This window comes from Eublepharis macularius, chromosome 4, assembly GCF_028583425.1.
Source record: "Eublepharis macularius isolate TG4126 chromosome 4, MPM_Emac_v1.0, whole genome shotgun sequence".
Taxonomy (NCBI): domain Eukaryota; kingdom Metazoa; phylum Chordata; class Lepidosauria; order Squamata; family Eublepharidae; genus Eublepharis; species Eublepharis macularius.
In genome coordinates, this window is record NC_072793.1 from 116,087,879 (window position 1) to 116,103,475 (window position 15,597).

The following is a 15,597-nucleotide window of genomic DNA, read 5'->3' on the forward strand; positions in this document are numbered from 1 at the left end:
CCCTTTCTTGAGAGGTGCTGCTGGTTAGAGTAGGAGTAAGGGAATTCCTTCCTTCCTTCCTTCCTTCCTTCCTTCCTTCCTTCCTTCCTTCCTTCCTTCCTTCTGTTTAAAAGTGGAACAGAAAACACAATGTGCTGAACCTGTGCATCCAATTCTGTGTTAACTATATGCACAGTGTGTGAGAACATAATGCTTTTACTGTTACAATCTGTATTGTATCTCAGTTAAAATTACTAATAAGGTGTGCCAATGACTGTTTTGTATAGACTGCTTCCAGAAGCACAGTGGCATAGATTATCCATTTCGAAAAGCTGTTTGCAGATAATGAAAATAAGGGATCTAGGGATGAGACACAATTTCAGAAGTCCTCTGATGTGATTTGAACATTCCCATTTTGATTTAATATCTGCCTTGTGAGGGAGGAGATTGTAAGTCTTTATTTTCACATCAGTGAAAATACAATTTACATTAATTTTTATTATTAAAACTAATGTATTTTTCATTGCTTTTGTGTTAATTGTGAATACATTAGGTATATAAACAATGTGGGAAGCATCTAAATGCTATTTAAGTGGGAAATTATCAAAAGGATCTTTATAGTAATGAAAATGAGATAATATGAAATGGACTGTAACAGTATACAAAAGCAAAAAATTACTATATTGGCTCATCCTTATTCTACCTAGAACAAATATTCTACATCTCTGTCCTATATCAAAAGTATTTAATTTTTTCACCACAGATTTTACAAAACTGCTTTCCAATATATATTTTAATTAAATGTATTAAAAAGTTCATGCAGATAAATTTGTGATTTATTTTTTTTAGTAACAAATGTCCATGTCAGAGCTTTACAAATGAATGGTATTTCTGCAGGGACTCTTGTAATTCCTGATACAGCAAGTAGCTAAAAATAATCTGCAATGCATTTGAAAATTACAAGCAATTGTAGAAGATAATTTGTGGTCCTCAAGGAATACATAGCAAATGGTTGCCTTTTCTCTGTGTTTTCTACAGTTGTGCATTAAATATCTCATGTTGCAAAATGGTAACTTTACATTTGTTAATTTAAATGAGTAGATGTATATTTTCTCCATGGAATGTCTTCTTATATATGAAATGTTAAAAAACATCACTGCAGAAAATGGTTATTTGTGGTGATATCCACAGCCTGAATTTATAAATATATAGTACTTTTTAGAGTGTATTATGGTGTTTCTTAATATGTAAAGATTTTAACATGCAGCAAGTGAAAAAGTATAGGTTTTGCCCAGAATGGGTATTTCAGAGGAGAGGGGACAAGATGGCTGAAAAGAACCATACACTCTACAGAATTGAGATGAATAAGACAGCTTTTATCATTATTATGCAGATATCCAGCCCGGTGGCGTAGCATGGGTGGGGGCAAGAGGGGTGATTGCCCCAGGCGCAAAATTTTTAGGGGCACAAGAGACTGAGTCATGCCTGTGGGGAGGCCGCTTGCACTGCCTGCATGCTGATGGTGCGGACGGCTCACTGGGTGTTGGGCTGGCCTTCCTGCAGGAGCCAAGCTGGCAGCTCAAGCCAAGCTGGCTGCAGTGGAGGGGGGCAGAGACTGTGCCATGCCCATGGGGACACCGCCCATGCCCCTTGCATGCTGACAGGGCAGCCAGCTCACTGGGCGTGCAGTGATCCAGCCAGTTTGGTAGTGGAGGTAGAGCCTCCAGGTAGTGGCTGGAGATCTCCCAGAATTACAACTGGGCCGATTCCAGACGGCCCTCTGCAATCCAAAACATTGCGCGTTGTCGCACGTCATCGCGCGGAAAACGCGAAATATCGCGTTTTCTCGCGTGAGTTTTGCGCGAGGTCATACAAAACTCGCGCGAGAAAACGCGATATTTCGCGTTTTCCGCACGACGACGCGCAACGTTTCGGATTGCAGAGGGCCGTCTGGAATCGGCCCTGGTCTCCAGGCCATAGAGATCAGGCCACCTGGAGAAAATGGCTACTTTGGGGAGTGGAGTCTATGGAATTATGCCATGCCAAGGTCCTTTCCCTCTCCAAACCCCACTTTCTCCAGGTTTCACTCCCCAGATCTCCAGGAATTTCCCAACTTGGAGCTGGCACCCCTATTGGTAACCCCAAGGAAAATAAGATATCGGTACATATAATACAGCTCTTACATTGGTAAGCCCACCTCAGAGAGAAATGACATCAGAAAAACGTTCCTCCACTTCACTATCATCTGGGGGATTTGCCAGATTTGGATGCCTTTTGCCACTGAAAGGAGGTCCTTTCAAAGATCACTTGTTTGGCTTGATGGCTAATCCACAACAGACAATGACAGTAAATTATAAGAACTTCAAACATGTTATGCTTGAGAAAGAGATGTGTGAAAAGGAGGGGGGAAGCATGCCTCCAAGACTACTCTGCTAAGGTAGCAAAAATTCTTTCCCAGTCAAATAACAAAATGTCATGAAAACGCAACACCTCAGTTTAAAACCTTCAATATCGTACTAAGTAGTAGGGGAAGTCACAACACTGTTTTTCAGTCACAATAATCTTTATGCTTTTTAAGGTGGACCTGAAATTGCTCATCCTCTTTGCCTAATCTCATCCCCGGGTAGTGCTATAACTGACACCAGTTGGGAATGGATCCCTTGCCCTATTTTACAGCCCTTTCTGTTATCTTCTCTCTCTGCCATGTTGGGGACTAACATGGGCTGAAAGACTTGTTTGTCAAAGATATATTGGATGAACACATTTGTTTCACTTCAAGTCCTGTGTAGATATAACTATGAAAACATGTAATATAAATCTCATGAGATTCTTGTAACAGATAATTTTATATACAAACATTCTTTAATATGAAGGATCAAAGCATAATAGTAACCAGTCACTCAATCCTATTCTGAACACTACTGCTGCAACTGAAAAAATAGAACTTGTTCATGGAAAGCAGTAACTCAGGCCAATGAACTCTCAAATGTCTCCTTTCCCTCAAAATTCCCCTTCTCCTTGCCGGGGGGCAAGTGTTCCCGGTGGTATTTTGCTGTAATTGCAGCATAGGCACAACCATACACAGCAGCTGCCAACATCATGAGACATACAATCCCACAGACCACTCCAGTTATTACTACAGTGGCGATTGCATGACGCAAGCTAACAGGTCGTGGCTTTGGTTTCGGTTCACAGTGTGAGCGGCTGCTATCTCCATGTTCACTGTGATGGGCATGCTTCAGGGAACTTTTATGCTCTGAAATAGAGTGTAGAATGTTGTCCTTTTGCATTTGAGAAGTTGTAGGAGGACAGATCCCATACATCTCATAAGGAATTTTGAGAAGGTCTTTTCCCTTCCAATTTTCAGGAGTCAAGCAGATCACGCCATCACTGATTCCACCTGAAAAGGACATATTTTACTTTAATGCTTGGAGTTTCATAATTATCTGCCCCTACCAATTAAGCGAAAGTACTGTAGAAATGTCATTTTTCCTGTAAAAATGGCAACCATATTTTATAGTGATTTGTTTATACTTGGAAAGAGCTCCAATAAGTGGTCATGTCTCTCATGTAATTCATTAGACATAAAATTCATATTTACTGTATAAATGTTAGAAAACAGCTATGCGATGGGGGGAACACTGGGAAGAATAAGATCATAATTCAGGAACATAGTAAGTCACATACCTGCTATCAGCCTACCAGTCATTAATGGCTGGCGGTTAATTTCATAAACTGAAACTGAAACATTGGATAGAATCTTAAAGTCCACACCTACTGAGTGTTCTGTGTCCTCCCATTTAAGATTATAGGTCTTGTGAAAAGTCACTGTCAGAGGGAACCGTATGAAGCTTACTAATATAATGTGGATCAGCATTCAGAATGGGAAACGGGGCAAGCCACAGTGTGTATGTTGAACTGCTTAGAAGTATGCACACAAGACTATCTCAGGCCAGCAAACAAAGTATGTTTTATCAATAGTTACTAATTATATTCTCATAAATGGCTAGAACAAAATTCTGTCCATGTGATTAAAGCCAACATAGAGGGGAGTTTTAAAGTGGCTACTGTACAGTAACAGTGTTTAGGAAACCATAGTTAAAATGAAACTGAGCAGAGCAAAAGCAAATTAGGAGATCAGATTTCAATAAAAAAATGATCAGATGTTTTCCACTTATTGTGGGTGAATTGGCAGATCTGAATGATAGTATGCCAAGAAACTGTGCTTTCTATGATAGAAGTGCAGCTGTGCTTTCTATTATAGAAGTAAGAAACCTCCCACAGAGCTTAAGAACAGGAAGTTTTGTGTGCCTTTAGCAGGAAATGAGGACAAAAATGAATACTGAAGAAATAGTGAGGTAGAGAGAACCTTTCAGCAGAAAGATGAACCAGGATTTTTGAAAGGATAGATGAACAGAATACTGGATCAGACTAGCCATAGTGCACCATGACCTATTAGGAGTGAGATGAGAGCAAGGCATCTTTTAAGGAAAGTGGGGAGAGATATAGGTCCTGTTAGTTTATCTTTGTTTCAATTTGTAAATATTTTAACCATTATTGCAACCCTCCTTGGATCATGTGGAAAGGGTGGGATTCCACGTGAAAGGGGAAGGGGCTGTTCACATGGAAAGTTATAAATGTTTTAATAAATAAAATAAAAAACCGTGTGCCTTACCCACCATACCTGCCCCACTTCTGGCATATCTAGCCATCTATATTGCTTGACTAGGACATACATGAATACATCCAGTGTATGTAGACCCATTTCAGGTGGTCCATTTCCAGGAATCAGCCACAAGGTCCGAGCCCACAAATGTTTTATTATGTGTTCCAATGTCATGCTTCCATGTCAATGTTTAGAGATGCTAGAAGCAAGGCAGGTGCACTGGATTGGCATGGATGTAAGGTGTACTGTCATTCTTACTCCTGCTCCCCAGCAGGTGAAAGGGTCCATGCCATCTTATCTCTTCCAGGGCTGCTGAAGAAAGGGAGACGGAGCTGAAGTACCTGGGGGAAAAATGATAGCTGAAGAGGAGTGTCTTTTTCACTATCTACTTTAGAGTAATATATTGTCGAAGGCTTTCACGGCCGGAGAATGATGGTTGTTGTGAATTTTCCGGGCTCATTGAGAAAGTGATCATTTAAACCACGCACTTCAAGCAAATAGCTACTCCAGAAATGAAATCAGAAGAGCAAGTAAACCAAGGATAAATCAAACAACTAAGGAAAAACAGTCTCCCACAGGAAAAGTGTTTTTGCCATATATCAAAGGAATCACTGATCAGATGGGAAAGCTTGTGAAAAATTACTGCTTACAAACAGTATTCAGACCCACCAGAAAAATACAACAGATGCTACGTTCAGCAAAAGACAGTAGAGACCCCCTCACCTCTGCAGGAGTATACCGTATACCCTGCAGCTGTGGACAAGTTTACATCGGGACCACAAAGCGTAGCATCCAGACAAGAATAAAAGAACATGAAAGACACTGCAGACTTGGCCATCCTGAAAAATCAGCAGTGGCTGAACATAGTCGAACTCAAACAGGACACAGTATCGTATTCCAGGACACTAAAATACTGGACAACACTTCCAACTACTTTGTCAGACTGCACAGGGAAGCCATTGAAATTCATAAGCATAAGCACAATTTCAACAGGAAAGAAGAGACTTTAAGAATGAATAGAGCATGGTTTCCAGTCCTGAAAAACACCAGGCTAACAAAACACTCTATACCCGACGATAGCCCTGCAGAGAAGATTAGCACATCAAGCACCAATCCATATGCAAAAGAACCTCCTCAGGATACAGTGAAGCCTCCCTCCATTAGCATTCCACACCCTGGGAAACTCTTACAGGATGACTCAGCTCAACCCCACCCCTCCTGAGTAGATATAAATGACCTGCCAACATCTTTTCCACACTGTGACACTGAGAGATCTCTGTCTTTTGATGCTACACCTCTGGAGATGCCAGCCACAGCTGCTGGCGAAACGTCAGGAACTACAATGCCAAGACCACGGCTATACAGCCCGGAAAATCCACAACAACCGTACTTTAGAGTAACTTTTTGTAATACAATGTTCCTGTAAACTCCCATATGCATACTGCGTCTCCCATATGAACAGGTGACTAATTCATGACTTTAGTATGTGTATGGGTGGAAACAGCTCCAGCCTTCCACCATGCACCATTTTCACATCCTTAAATGGCTCTGGAGTGCTGCTATTTGTTGTAGCAGAGAAACTTGCAGCCATCATTTTATATAGGTTTCCTTACCTGAGCAAATAGCAGCTTCTACCCACATGCTGCAGTTGTAATAAAAATTTAGTCTGCATGTGCATGGGAGGTTCATTGCATGTCTGACACAAAGTCCTTATGTCATGTGACTTGGTCCCAATATTTATCTTCATATTTACAAGAGAACATAGAAACATTAATTTTGAATCAAGATTACATTGATTTCTAGAGTTCCACTTCCAATTTTCCTCCCTAAGATGAGACCAGTATCTGTTATGAGCACATGAGACTGCCTTATATTGAGTGAGACCACTGTTAGTCAAAGTCAGTATTGTCTACTCTGATGAACAGATCTTACTGTTTGGTTAAACATAGCATACAACAGGTCTGTATGTGGACTTAGAAAGATTTGATAATCTTAAATACCTGTTGTGGATGCTGTTTCATGAATGTAAGCCATCTTTTTGCAAATCTTACGTACTAAGCCCCGTGTGACACAAAGTGGTAAGCTGCAGTACTGCAGCCCAAGCTCTGCTCACAACTTGAGTTCAATCCTGGAGTAAGCCGGGTTCAGATAGCTGGCTCAAGGTTGACTCAGCCTTCTGAGGTTGGTAAAATGAGGACCCAGTTTCCTGGGGGTAAAGTGTAGATGACTAGGGAAGGCAATGGCAAACCACCCTGTAACAAAAAGTCTGCCAAGAAAACGTGATGCAATGTCCCCTCATGGGTCAGTAATGACTTGGTGCTTGCACAGGAGACTACCTTTACCTTTACATACTAATAGCCATGGACAAGAAATGGATCTTCCTACACACTAGAACAATGCCCTAGGTTTGCGTAAAAATATGAAATCTAAAATAAAAAATACGTTAGAGTGTTGAAAAAACAAAGTTATAAAAGAAGTACTTGTAGCTTTAACCAGATACCCTCAATGGCTGTTGCTAAGCAACCATAACAGTTTACCCAGAAATCCAGGCTTAGTTTCTGTCAGTAAAAGAAAGAGGGAAGAGGCAGGGCCCTTTCCAGGCTGTTTTGGCCTTTGAGGGAGGACTGTTTGAGGACAGGCCCAAAAGCAATCACTGGATGACTTGATACCACATGACTTACATGACTCACTCAGGCCTGGCTGCTTGCTACTGTTCAACAGCAGCTCCCCACCCACCACCCACCCCAAAAGCCATTGTAGTGTAGTGGTTAGTTTCATTATAGGATCTTGGAGACAGGTTTGAATCAGGACTCTGTGGTAGACGCTCACTGGTTGACTATGGCCAGTCATACACAGTCAGCCTAACTTACCTCTTAGGTTGTTGTGAGGATAATGTGGAGACAAGGAGAAGGATATAAACTGCTTTGGGTCCCCATTGTGAAGAAAGGTAGTATATAAATGAAGTAAATTATTAAATATAGGCAAAGTAGAGGGGCAGATAAAAGGTAAGTTGTTTAGTAGATTTGAAGGAGAGAATGAAACAGAGAAAGGTGAGCATACAGAGGCTGCCAAGAAAAGGGAAAGAGGAAATCACATGAGGAAGGGAATGTAGGGGAAAGTGATGTATCCCTTGGCAAGCTGAAGAAAGGGGAGCAGATAAAGGTAGGTTGGATGGTGGATGGGAAGGAGAGATGGAAGCAGGTAAAAGGGAAAGGAAAGATAAAATTGTGGGGGAGGAGAAAATGAAATGCCCCCAGCAAATCCATTCAGGTTGCTCACTTGTATATATTCTGTTAAGAAAATATATCTCCATATATGTCTCAGTAGTTTACATTCGTTTAAAGTTGGTCCTGAACATCCCCACTTAACTTTCCCTTTACTGTAAAATAAACTTTTCTCCTGTTGTGTTCTCTCTTCTCCTTGTACCTCAGGAACACCATCAAGATTTGCCTCAGAAGTAGCTGTCTATAAATACTACCAAGCACTGTGGTGTGGGTGTGTAGTGTGGTGTGGGCAGTAGACCTCAGTTAATCCCAAAATCAGTAGAGACTACCATTGTGAGGACAGTGGCAATAGGCTGAGTGAGAATTTTCCTTCTAGAAGTATTTTAGTGTCAATTTCTGCCACCCGGCATTTCACATTTGTCTTCTGATTTCTGACCAGTAAGTGATTACAACAGGGCATGCTCTCCCTTTCTCAGCTAAAACGTTCCTCATATGTTTGTACATTCCATTCATAACAGTTGTTGTAAGGTGGCAGGAATTGTTAACTAATGGCTGTGTAATTTATGTAATAGGTATCTAATTACTCCATTTAAGTCAATGGTGAGAGGGGTATAATGCTGCTTAGGATGGTGCTTGTAATCCTAAATTAATATACTCAGAACCCCATTGAGTTTAATGGGACTTACTCCCTGGTAAATTTGGTTTAGATTACAGGCATACACAATCCAATCCTAAGAACACTTTCCTGGGAGTAAGGCCCACTGAGTAAGCCTGAGTAAGATTCTAAGTAGGATTCTTTGACAGTGTACTAAGATATTAGATATTAGACTGGAGTAATTCTGCTTAGGATCCCACTGTTAGTCAATCAAAATTGCATTATCATTTTTGTGGAACTCATAAGAGAGTTTGATTTAAATTCCTCACAGATTTCTTTCCTAAAGTATAAATGAATGGATTCAAATTAGATTACACATTTCTCTTTTCTAGCTTTTGTAGTCAGAATCAAAGCATTAGGTATATGACTGCCAGGCAGTTTCCTCATTCTAAAAATTATTCTGCTAGGACTCCCTTTAAACTAAAGCACTCAAATTAATTAGTTCAGAACATGAAATTAAAAGTCACCAGTACCTCAACTGCATCTGGGCTAAGACATATTGAATCCTATCAATACGTCAATCAACAGTTCTAATTTAGTTCCAGCTATTTTTAGATGCTTCCCCCCCCCCCCCGCCCCGATGCAGCATTATTCCCTGGAGTTACAGCAGGTCTTTGTTGAGCATGAACAGTCTAAATCTGTTGAAGAGCTGGGGAGTGGACATCGTTCACACAGCAGGAAGACCAACTTGTTTTGTATAAATCATTGTTACAGCACTGAATTTATTTATTTACTTAGACAATGTGTATGCTGCCTCTCTATACCTGTCCTTTCAACCCAGGGTCATGTTTTCCTGAGATGCCCTTTCTATAAGGAAGCACGTATGAGATTTATTATTCCCTTTCTGGATGGTATCTCAGAACATTCGGATAAGAAAAAATTAGAGAAACTGCTGTCAAACTCAGATTTTACTGCATTACACCAGATAGCGAAATTTTGTGCTCTGGTTGTTAAAGCCCATTAGAGTGTAGGCCTCCATTTTGGTTGCTTGTTTAGAACTATGCTGACTTCCTGGTTTTTACAAATTTTGATAGATATTAGGAAATTATGTTTTTAAATTGTATATACTTATATGCTTCATGTTTCAAATGGTTGTAAAATGTGCACTTAAATTTTATGGTTAACGTACTGGCTAAGTGCTGTAATAATAAAGAGAAGTACCTGTCCTTTCCTGAATCACAGGAAACAGTTACACTTCCTTACCTATTGATACCTTCGTTTGATATTTATCCATCCATCCATCCGTTTTTGGGGTAAAGAGTCAGGGGTTCAGTGCTTCAGATGTAGTTCTCTTAAGCTGGCACAGCCAAATGGCCAGAAGCTTTCTAAGTGCGTGTGTGTGTGTGTGTATTATGTGCTGTCAAGTCAATTCCAACGTATAGTGACGCTAATAATTAATGACCTCTAAAATGTTATATCATTGATTGTCTTGCACAGTTCAAATCAAAGAATTGACAAAATCTCTTATTTTATTAATTTAGAAAAATAGGAAAGAGGTGACTATGTGATAATCCAGTAGAAGTGTATAAAATTCTTAATGTAGTGGGAAGATTATCCACACGTATTTTTTTTTCTTCCTCATAATACTAGGTCAGCTAATTAAATTGATTGGGATGGACAGAAGAAAGTGTTTCTTTATGGACAATTAACTTATTTTCTGCTGTGATGGACACTAAGAAGGTTTTAAAAGTGCAAGACACATTCATATAGGATAGGTCTTTCAATGGCTAATTGAATTTGACTGCCATTTCAGAGAATGCATACCTCTAAGTGTAAGTTGCAGGAATAAAACAAAAGGGTAGGCTGTTGCCTTGATCATAAAAGCACCTGAGTGGTCAGAGGTAAGGTATTCTTACATTTCAGCTTGGTATACTTACAGTGCACAGATCCAGTCCACTGACTGAAGTAAATCTGGAATAATTCCCCTGACCTGGATAGTCCAGGTAGCCTGATCTTGCCAGATCTTGGAAGCTAATCAGGGTAAGCCCTAGTCAGAATTTGGATGAGAGACCACCAAGGACGCCTAGTAGTTCTAGTATAAGGTGGCCCTTTAGATTCTCCCACAATGTTTTAAATTTAGATTATGTAGATCTTAAAAACAAATCATTATAAAAGTATACAGTTGCAAAAAAATTGATTCTCTTTTAGATACAATAGATACTGAAGCAGAAGCTGTAGCAGTTAAATCAGTTCAGAAAGCTGCAATACATGAGTTGTGTACATAGACAGCATTGTTCCCCTCCCCCCAAAACTGTATTTGCTTGCTAAATGCAAATATTTATATGTTTATAAACATATAAACTATATGTAGATTTAAGAAAATGTTTAAGGTTACTAATAAATGTTTATAATATCAAATGTAGAAGATGCATATGCTATGCAGTAAAATCTACATCAGAAAATAATTCTTAAAAAAAAACAGTTTTTCATATTATTCCATGCTTCCTTGAATTAAAAACACAGAGTAAATAGTTAATGTGAAGTATTCCTAATGACATTTGTTTGACATCCAGCAGAAGTAGTACAAAAAAGATACTTACCTCTGTATAAAAAGGTCTCCAGCCACAATTTAAGGCCAAAGACATGACAATTGCATAGCCAGGAGTTACCCTTGAAAAGAACAACTTTCAGATTTGGTAGTGATTCTAACAGAAGCCTGTCTACTTTCTGAAGTTTATTATGCTTCAGAGACAGTAACGTTATGTTCCCTGTGTTATTTCCTAGAGTTCCAGGTAGACGTACTATATTATTGGATGATAAATCCAATTCTTTTAAGTGTGGGAGGGAACTAAAAGTCTTGTTGTCTACATATTCAATGAAGTTTTTAGTTAAGTTTAGGATCTGTAGATGTCGCAGTCCTTTGAAAGTGTTAGGCAGCAGACCTGAAATAGAATTATTAGATAAATCCAGAATTTTGAGGATTGTTGTGTCAATAAAAACACTGTGATTGATTTTCTGAATGTGGTTATTTGACAACAGTAATATTTGAGTTTCAGCAGGTAAGTGAGGAGGGACATCAACAAGTCCTCGGTTCCTACAGTCCACCGTCTTTGAAAATTGATGACACTGACATTTTGTGGGGCAGCAATTCACCCTGTGTGTTAGGAATATGAAACTTGAAACCAAAAGCAAAGCACCTGTAAAATAATAAAAGAATGATCAGTGTTTAACGCCATTTTTTCCTATTGAGCATCTTATAAATATGTTTAGTTAGCATATTCAAGAGATCCGCCCTGAACCCTTCATGGGAAGAGCGGAATAGAAATCCAAAGAAAATAAATAAATAAATACATACATAAATAAATATTAGGTTGGATCATACCTGCTTTCCCACTCAAACTATTCCTAGTTTGAGGTAATTATTCAACTGTTTCCAGTGGACCAGCATGATAATTTCATCATTTATCAGTAATACTGTTTTGAACAAACTTCATTATAATAAAGCTGCAGATTGATGGCTACTTAGGGAATTTTAAATCTAAGATTCAGTGAGCTTTGCCATCCATTGCTTATTCTGTGCCAAGCACACGGATATTATCATATAAAACATTTAAGCTTCTGATTCACTTAAGTCTATGAGTGGTCCCATTTTCTTCAGTAAGCGTTACTCAGGCTTCTTAAATTTCATCAAGTAATCTATAAGATTAATCAGTCACCCTAATCTAGTGAATTTTAATGGTGTGGTAGCCTTACTGACTGTAAGAGCCACCTTATTAGTTTCCATGGGTCCCAAGTCTTTTTTTCTCAAGTTGTGATCAGGTTATGCAGTAAAATGAATGGAATAGCCTACATATCTGAGACATCTATGAACTATAAATTAGGTAAATAGCTGGATTAAACACCATTAAACAAAAAAAATTGACACTGATTTATAAAATGAGTTGAAACAGCTTTGAGTAAATTCATGTTATTTGAATAGTCATTCATAAACATCTCTACAACTTATCAATAATATTTTACATTATTGGACAGTATACACAGTTGTTGTATGTGAGCCATATTATTTTCTAACAACTTGAATTTCTCCCTTCTTCGAAAAAGTTAATCACATTGCTAAAATCATCTGATCCTGTAGGTCTTTAAATGATATGGGTACTACTATTTAGGAATGTTTCAATGCATAAAATAAAAGAATCATATACCAGGCAATCTTGATGAAGGATCATAATGCATTATTTGCATCAGAAAGAATTATGAAATTCTTTTCAAAAACAGTCTTTGAAATTCAGTGGTAGTATCTATGACTTGAAAGCCTTGTGCACATTTATTTGGAAGTGTTCTAGTGGGAATTTCTTAGTGAAAATACATAGGATCAAGCTAAATTTTATCCAACTATTCAGGAAGATGAAAAAGGCTCTAAATTTGTTAACAAGAGACATATTTAACCAAATCACTCAAATTGCCAACTAAACATTTAAGGTTAAGCTCTTGACTTTACATGATTACAGTGTGTCTTGCAGATTGTTTCTTAAACTTGATTCGGAAAATAAATTGCATTTATATTGAGCCTGTAAGTCCTGACCGTTAAAAAATCTATTCCTTTTAGATATAAATAAAAGTTTCTCTTACCTTTCATGGTTATTCACTTGTCTGTCTTGCAGATGTTTCTGTTTTATGTGAAGCAATAACTGTAACAAAGTTGTTGTTAGGGCTATAGCCGCAAATGTATTAATGCATTTATTCAGAAAAAAAAATTGTAGCTGCCTTTGGACCTCTGCTAATTCTTGTTTAATAAATGCTGAGTATTTTTTCCCATTCAGTCATAATTCCTTTTCACATGTTGTTGACTGTTGTTCGGCTATCCACAAAGATTTTCTGTCTCACACAGCCAACAGGCCATGTAGTGTCTGTCAACTTGTACTGGACAGCTGTAACACAGATATCATGACCTAATAGCCTGGCCTTTTCAATTATTTAATCTACCTCAGATCCAAGGCACAGAAATAAAGCTGACTTTTTAAATCCACTGCCATTCTTGAATTCTGTTAGATTGTTAGCCATGCTTTGCCAACCCTTGCAAAATCAGGTGACTCTGATCTTGTGTTCCCGTCATCCTCAACTGTGATTGGAGGCAATGGAGTGTGTAATCTCAGGGCAAAGAGGCCTTCATCTTGATTACATGGTTTTGGCCGTACACTTGTTTGCTATTCTGGAGCTTATTCTTTTGATTTCCTCAGGGATCAGCTATGCTGACAGGATTTTATTACATAGAAAAACAGATTTTTGTGTTTCTCTTTAAAAATGGCAAATAACTCTGAGCATTCAAAATGTTGGTCCTCTTTCTTCAAACAATATAAAATCATTTTGCTGTGGTATACATTGGCTTTATACTGTAGTGCTAGCTGTAATAACTATGGCTGATCCTATGACTGACAACCTTCATAGCCAGTTTCATGTCTGATGCATGGGTTGTTTTGCAGAGGGACAGGAAGAGGGTGTAGAAAAATTTCCCAGACCCACAGGGCAGTTTTCTTATGGGGTCAAGAGTCAAAACACTGATGGCTGGAAAGTGAATGCTCACTTCCAGAATAGCAATGCCACCACCAGCCTATTTGACTAACCCTCAGCTTGAAACCAAGAGCCAAATCTCAAGACTTACTGAGTGTGAAACAAAATAGAAGTCAGCCCACTTTGCAGATTAAATTCCACACTTTGCACAAAACAATTACTTGGGTAGCTGTGGCAAATAGGCCAAGCTGCTGGATTCAGACTGAAGTGTGGGAACCCAGATAATTCCACAAGGATGTAATTAAGAAACTTTATTTTTAAAAGTACAGGAAAATACAAATTACAGAAGTTTAAAAACTGGAGAAGAAAATAAAAGCAAATTAAATAACTAACCTAGTAATACAATATGGCTAGTTCCATCTTACCCCTTATCTATCTGGGAACTTGCAGTGCCGTCCTGACTACACCTTCCCAGAGAAAAGGCTGTCTCCTTCTACCTAGCTTCTAACTAGGTTGACAAGCCTGAATCAATTTTTGAATAGGCCAAGAGACTAGGCATAGTCAGTTTCTTGACAGAGATTAATCTTCTTGCTATGTGCTCACTACCAAATTCCTGGATGAATGAATGCCTTTGCTATAGAAAAGGCAGAGAGCAGCTCCTGGAAAATATTGTTTCTCCAATACTAATCAGATTGGATTCCTTGTATGATCTTATGCTGGGCTGAGAACTCTTGTTGTCCATAATAGGAAGCCCTTACATGTAAACCCATAGAATATATCGATGTAATGTATCTTCCCCCACTTTGCTAGCTAAAAATCCACAATCAAGAAATATGGCTGTAACATATACTGAAGATTCAGTAGCATACTAAAATGTTTCTGAAATACGTGGGTAATCTGGATTTGGGTTTCAGTTGTTGGTTTTTTTAAAAATCCAGTATCCCTGAAATCTGGCTCAGATTCTCTGATCTAGGGTAGAGAAACTCATATTTATCTGGTCATTATTCCCTATGGGGAAAATATCCAGGGGGCTGGGGGAACTTTTAAAACAAACTCCACCAAATTTGCAGGGAAGCTACTGGACTAGGATCTGGTAGGACCCAGGTTCAAAACTTTTCTCAATAGAATGACAGTCCCCTAGGCAACCCCCCCCCCCATTTCTGGAGAATTGGACCCCAGGTTCAGTTCTATGGGCCCCTAAATAAGGTGCCCCCCAGCCATTTTCCATTGTTTCCTATGGAGGAAATATTTCCAAGGCTTTTTAACTGTGTGGAACAGCCAGGGCTTGCAGACAGCTCTGAATCCTCTGAGGAAGAGCTGCTGGATTCCATGCCTGTCAGCCACCAGCCAACTGAAGCTGGGCAATCAGATGAGGAATCTCAACCAGAAGGCCAGGAGGCTGCCTCTCTCCACCCAGAGCCGACAGTTCAGGTTAAGCCAGCTTCCCTATCCCCTCCAGGATCCCCAGACCCATGAGAGCAACGTTTGTGCAGGTACTGAGGAGTCTTACAAGCCTGACACAGATCAGCATGCCTCAGAGCCCAGAACCAGCCGGCCATTCCAGTGGAATGAGGGGCTTCATCAGAGAAAATGTGAAGCAGCTGTTGCAAGCTGTCGTAAAACTC

At 39.2% G+C, this 15,597-nt stretch overlaps 2 protein-coding genes across 2 annotated transcripts in view; one reads left to right on the top strand and one right to left on the bottom strand.

The window, feature by feature from the left end:
• Window positions 1-15,597, top strand: part of CACNA2D3 (calcium voltage-gated channel auxiliary subunit alpha2delta 3) — a 1,057,886-nt gene that overhangs the window by 911,124 nt on the left and 131,165 nt on the right. The gene's annotated exons all lie outside the window — the stretch shown is intronic.
• Window positions 2,013-13,409, bottom strand: LRTM1 (leucine rich repeats and transmembrane domains 1). Its single transcript, XM_054977321.1, has 3 exons — window positions 13,094-13,409; window positions 11,065-11,661; window positions 2,013-3,379 (listed from the first exon to the last, which is right to left on the bottom strand). The coding sequence occupies exons 1-3, from the start codon at window positions 13,098-13,100 to the stop codon at window positions 2,946-2,948; spliced, it is 1,038 nt and encodes a 345-aa protein (XP_054833296.1). The 5' UTR covers window positions 13,101-13,409; the 3' UTR covers window positions 2,013-2,945.

Coding starts and splice junctions, on each gene's coding strand:
- LRTM1 (XM_054977321.1), bottom strand. Junction 3,380..11,064: donor GGAGACCTTTTTATACAGAG/GTAAGTATCTTT, acceptor TGTCCTTTTCAG/GTGGAATCAGTGATGGCGTG.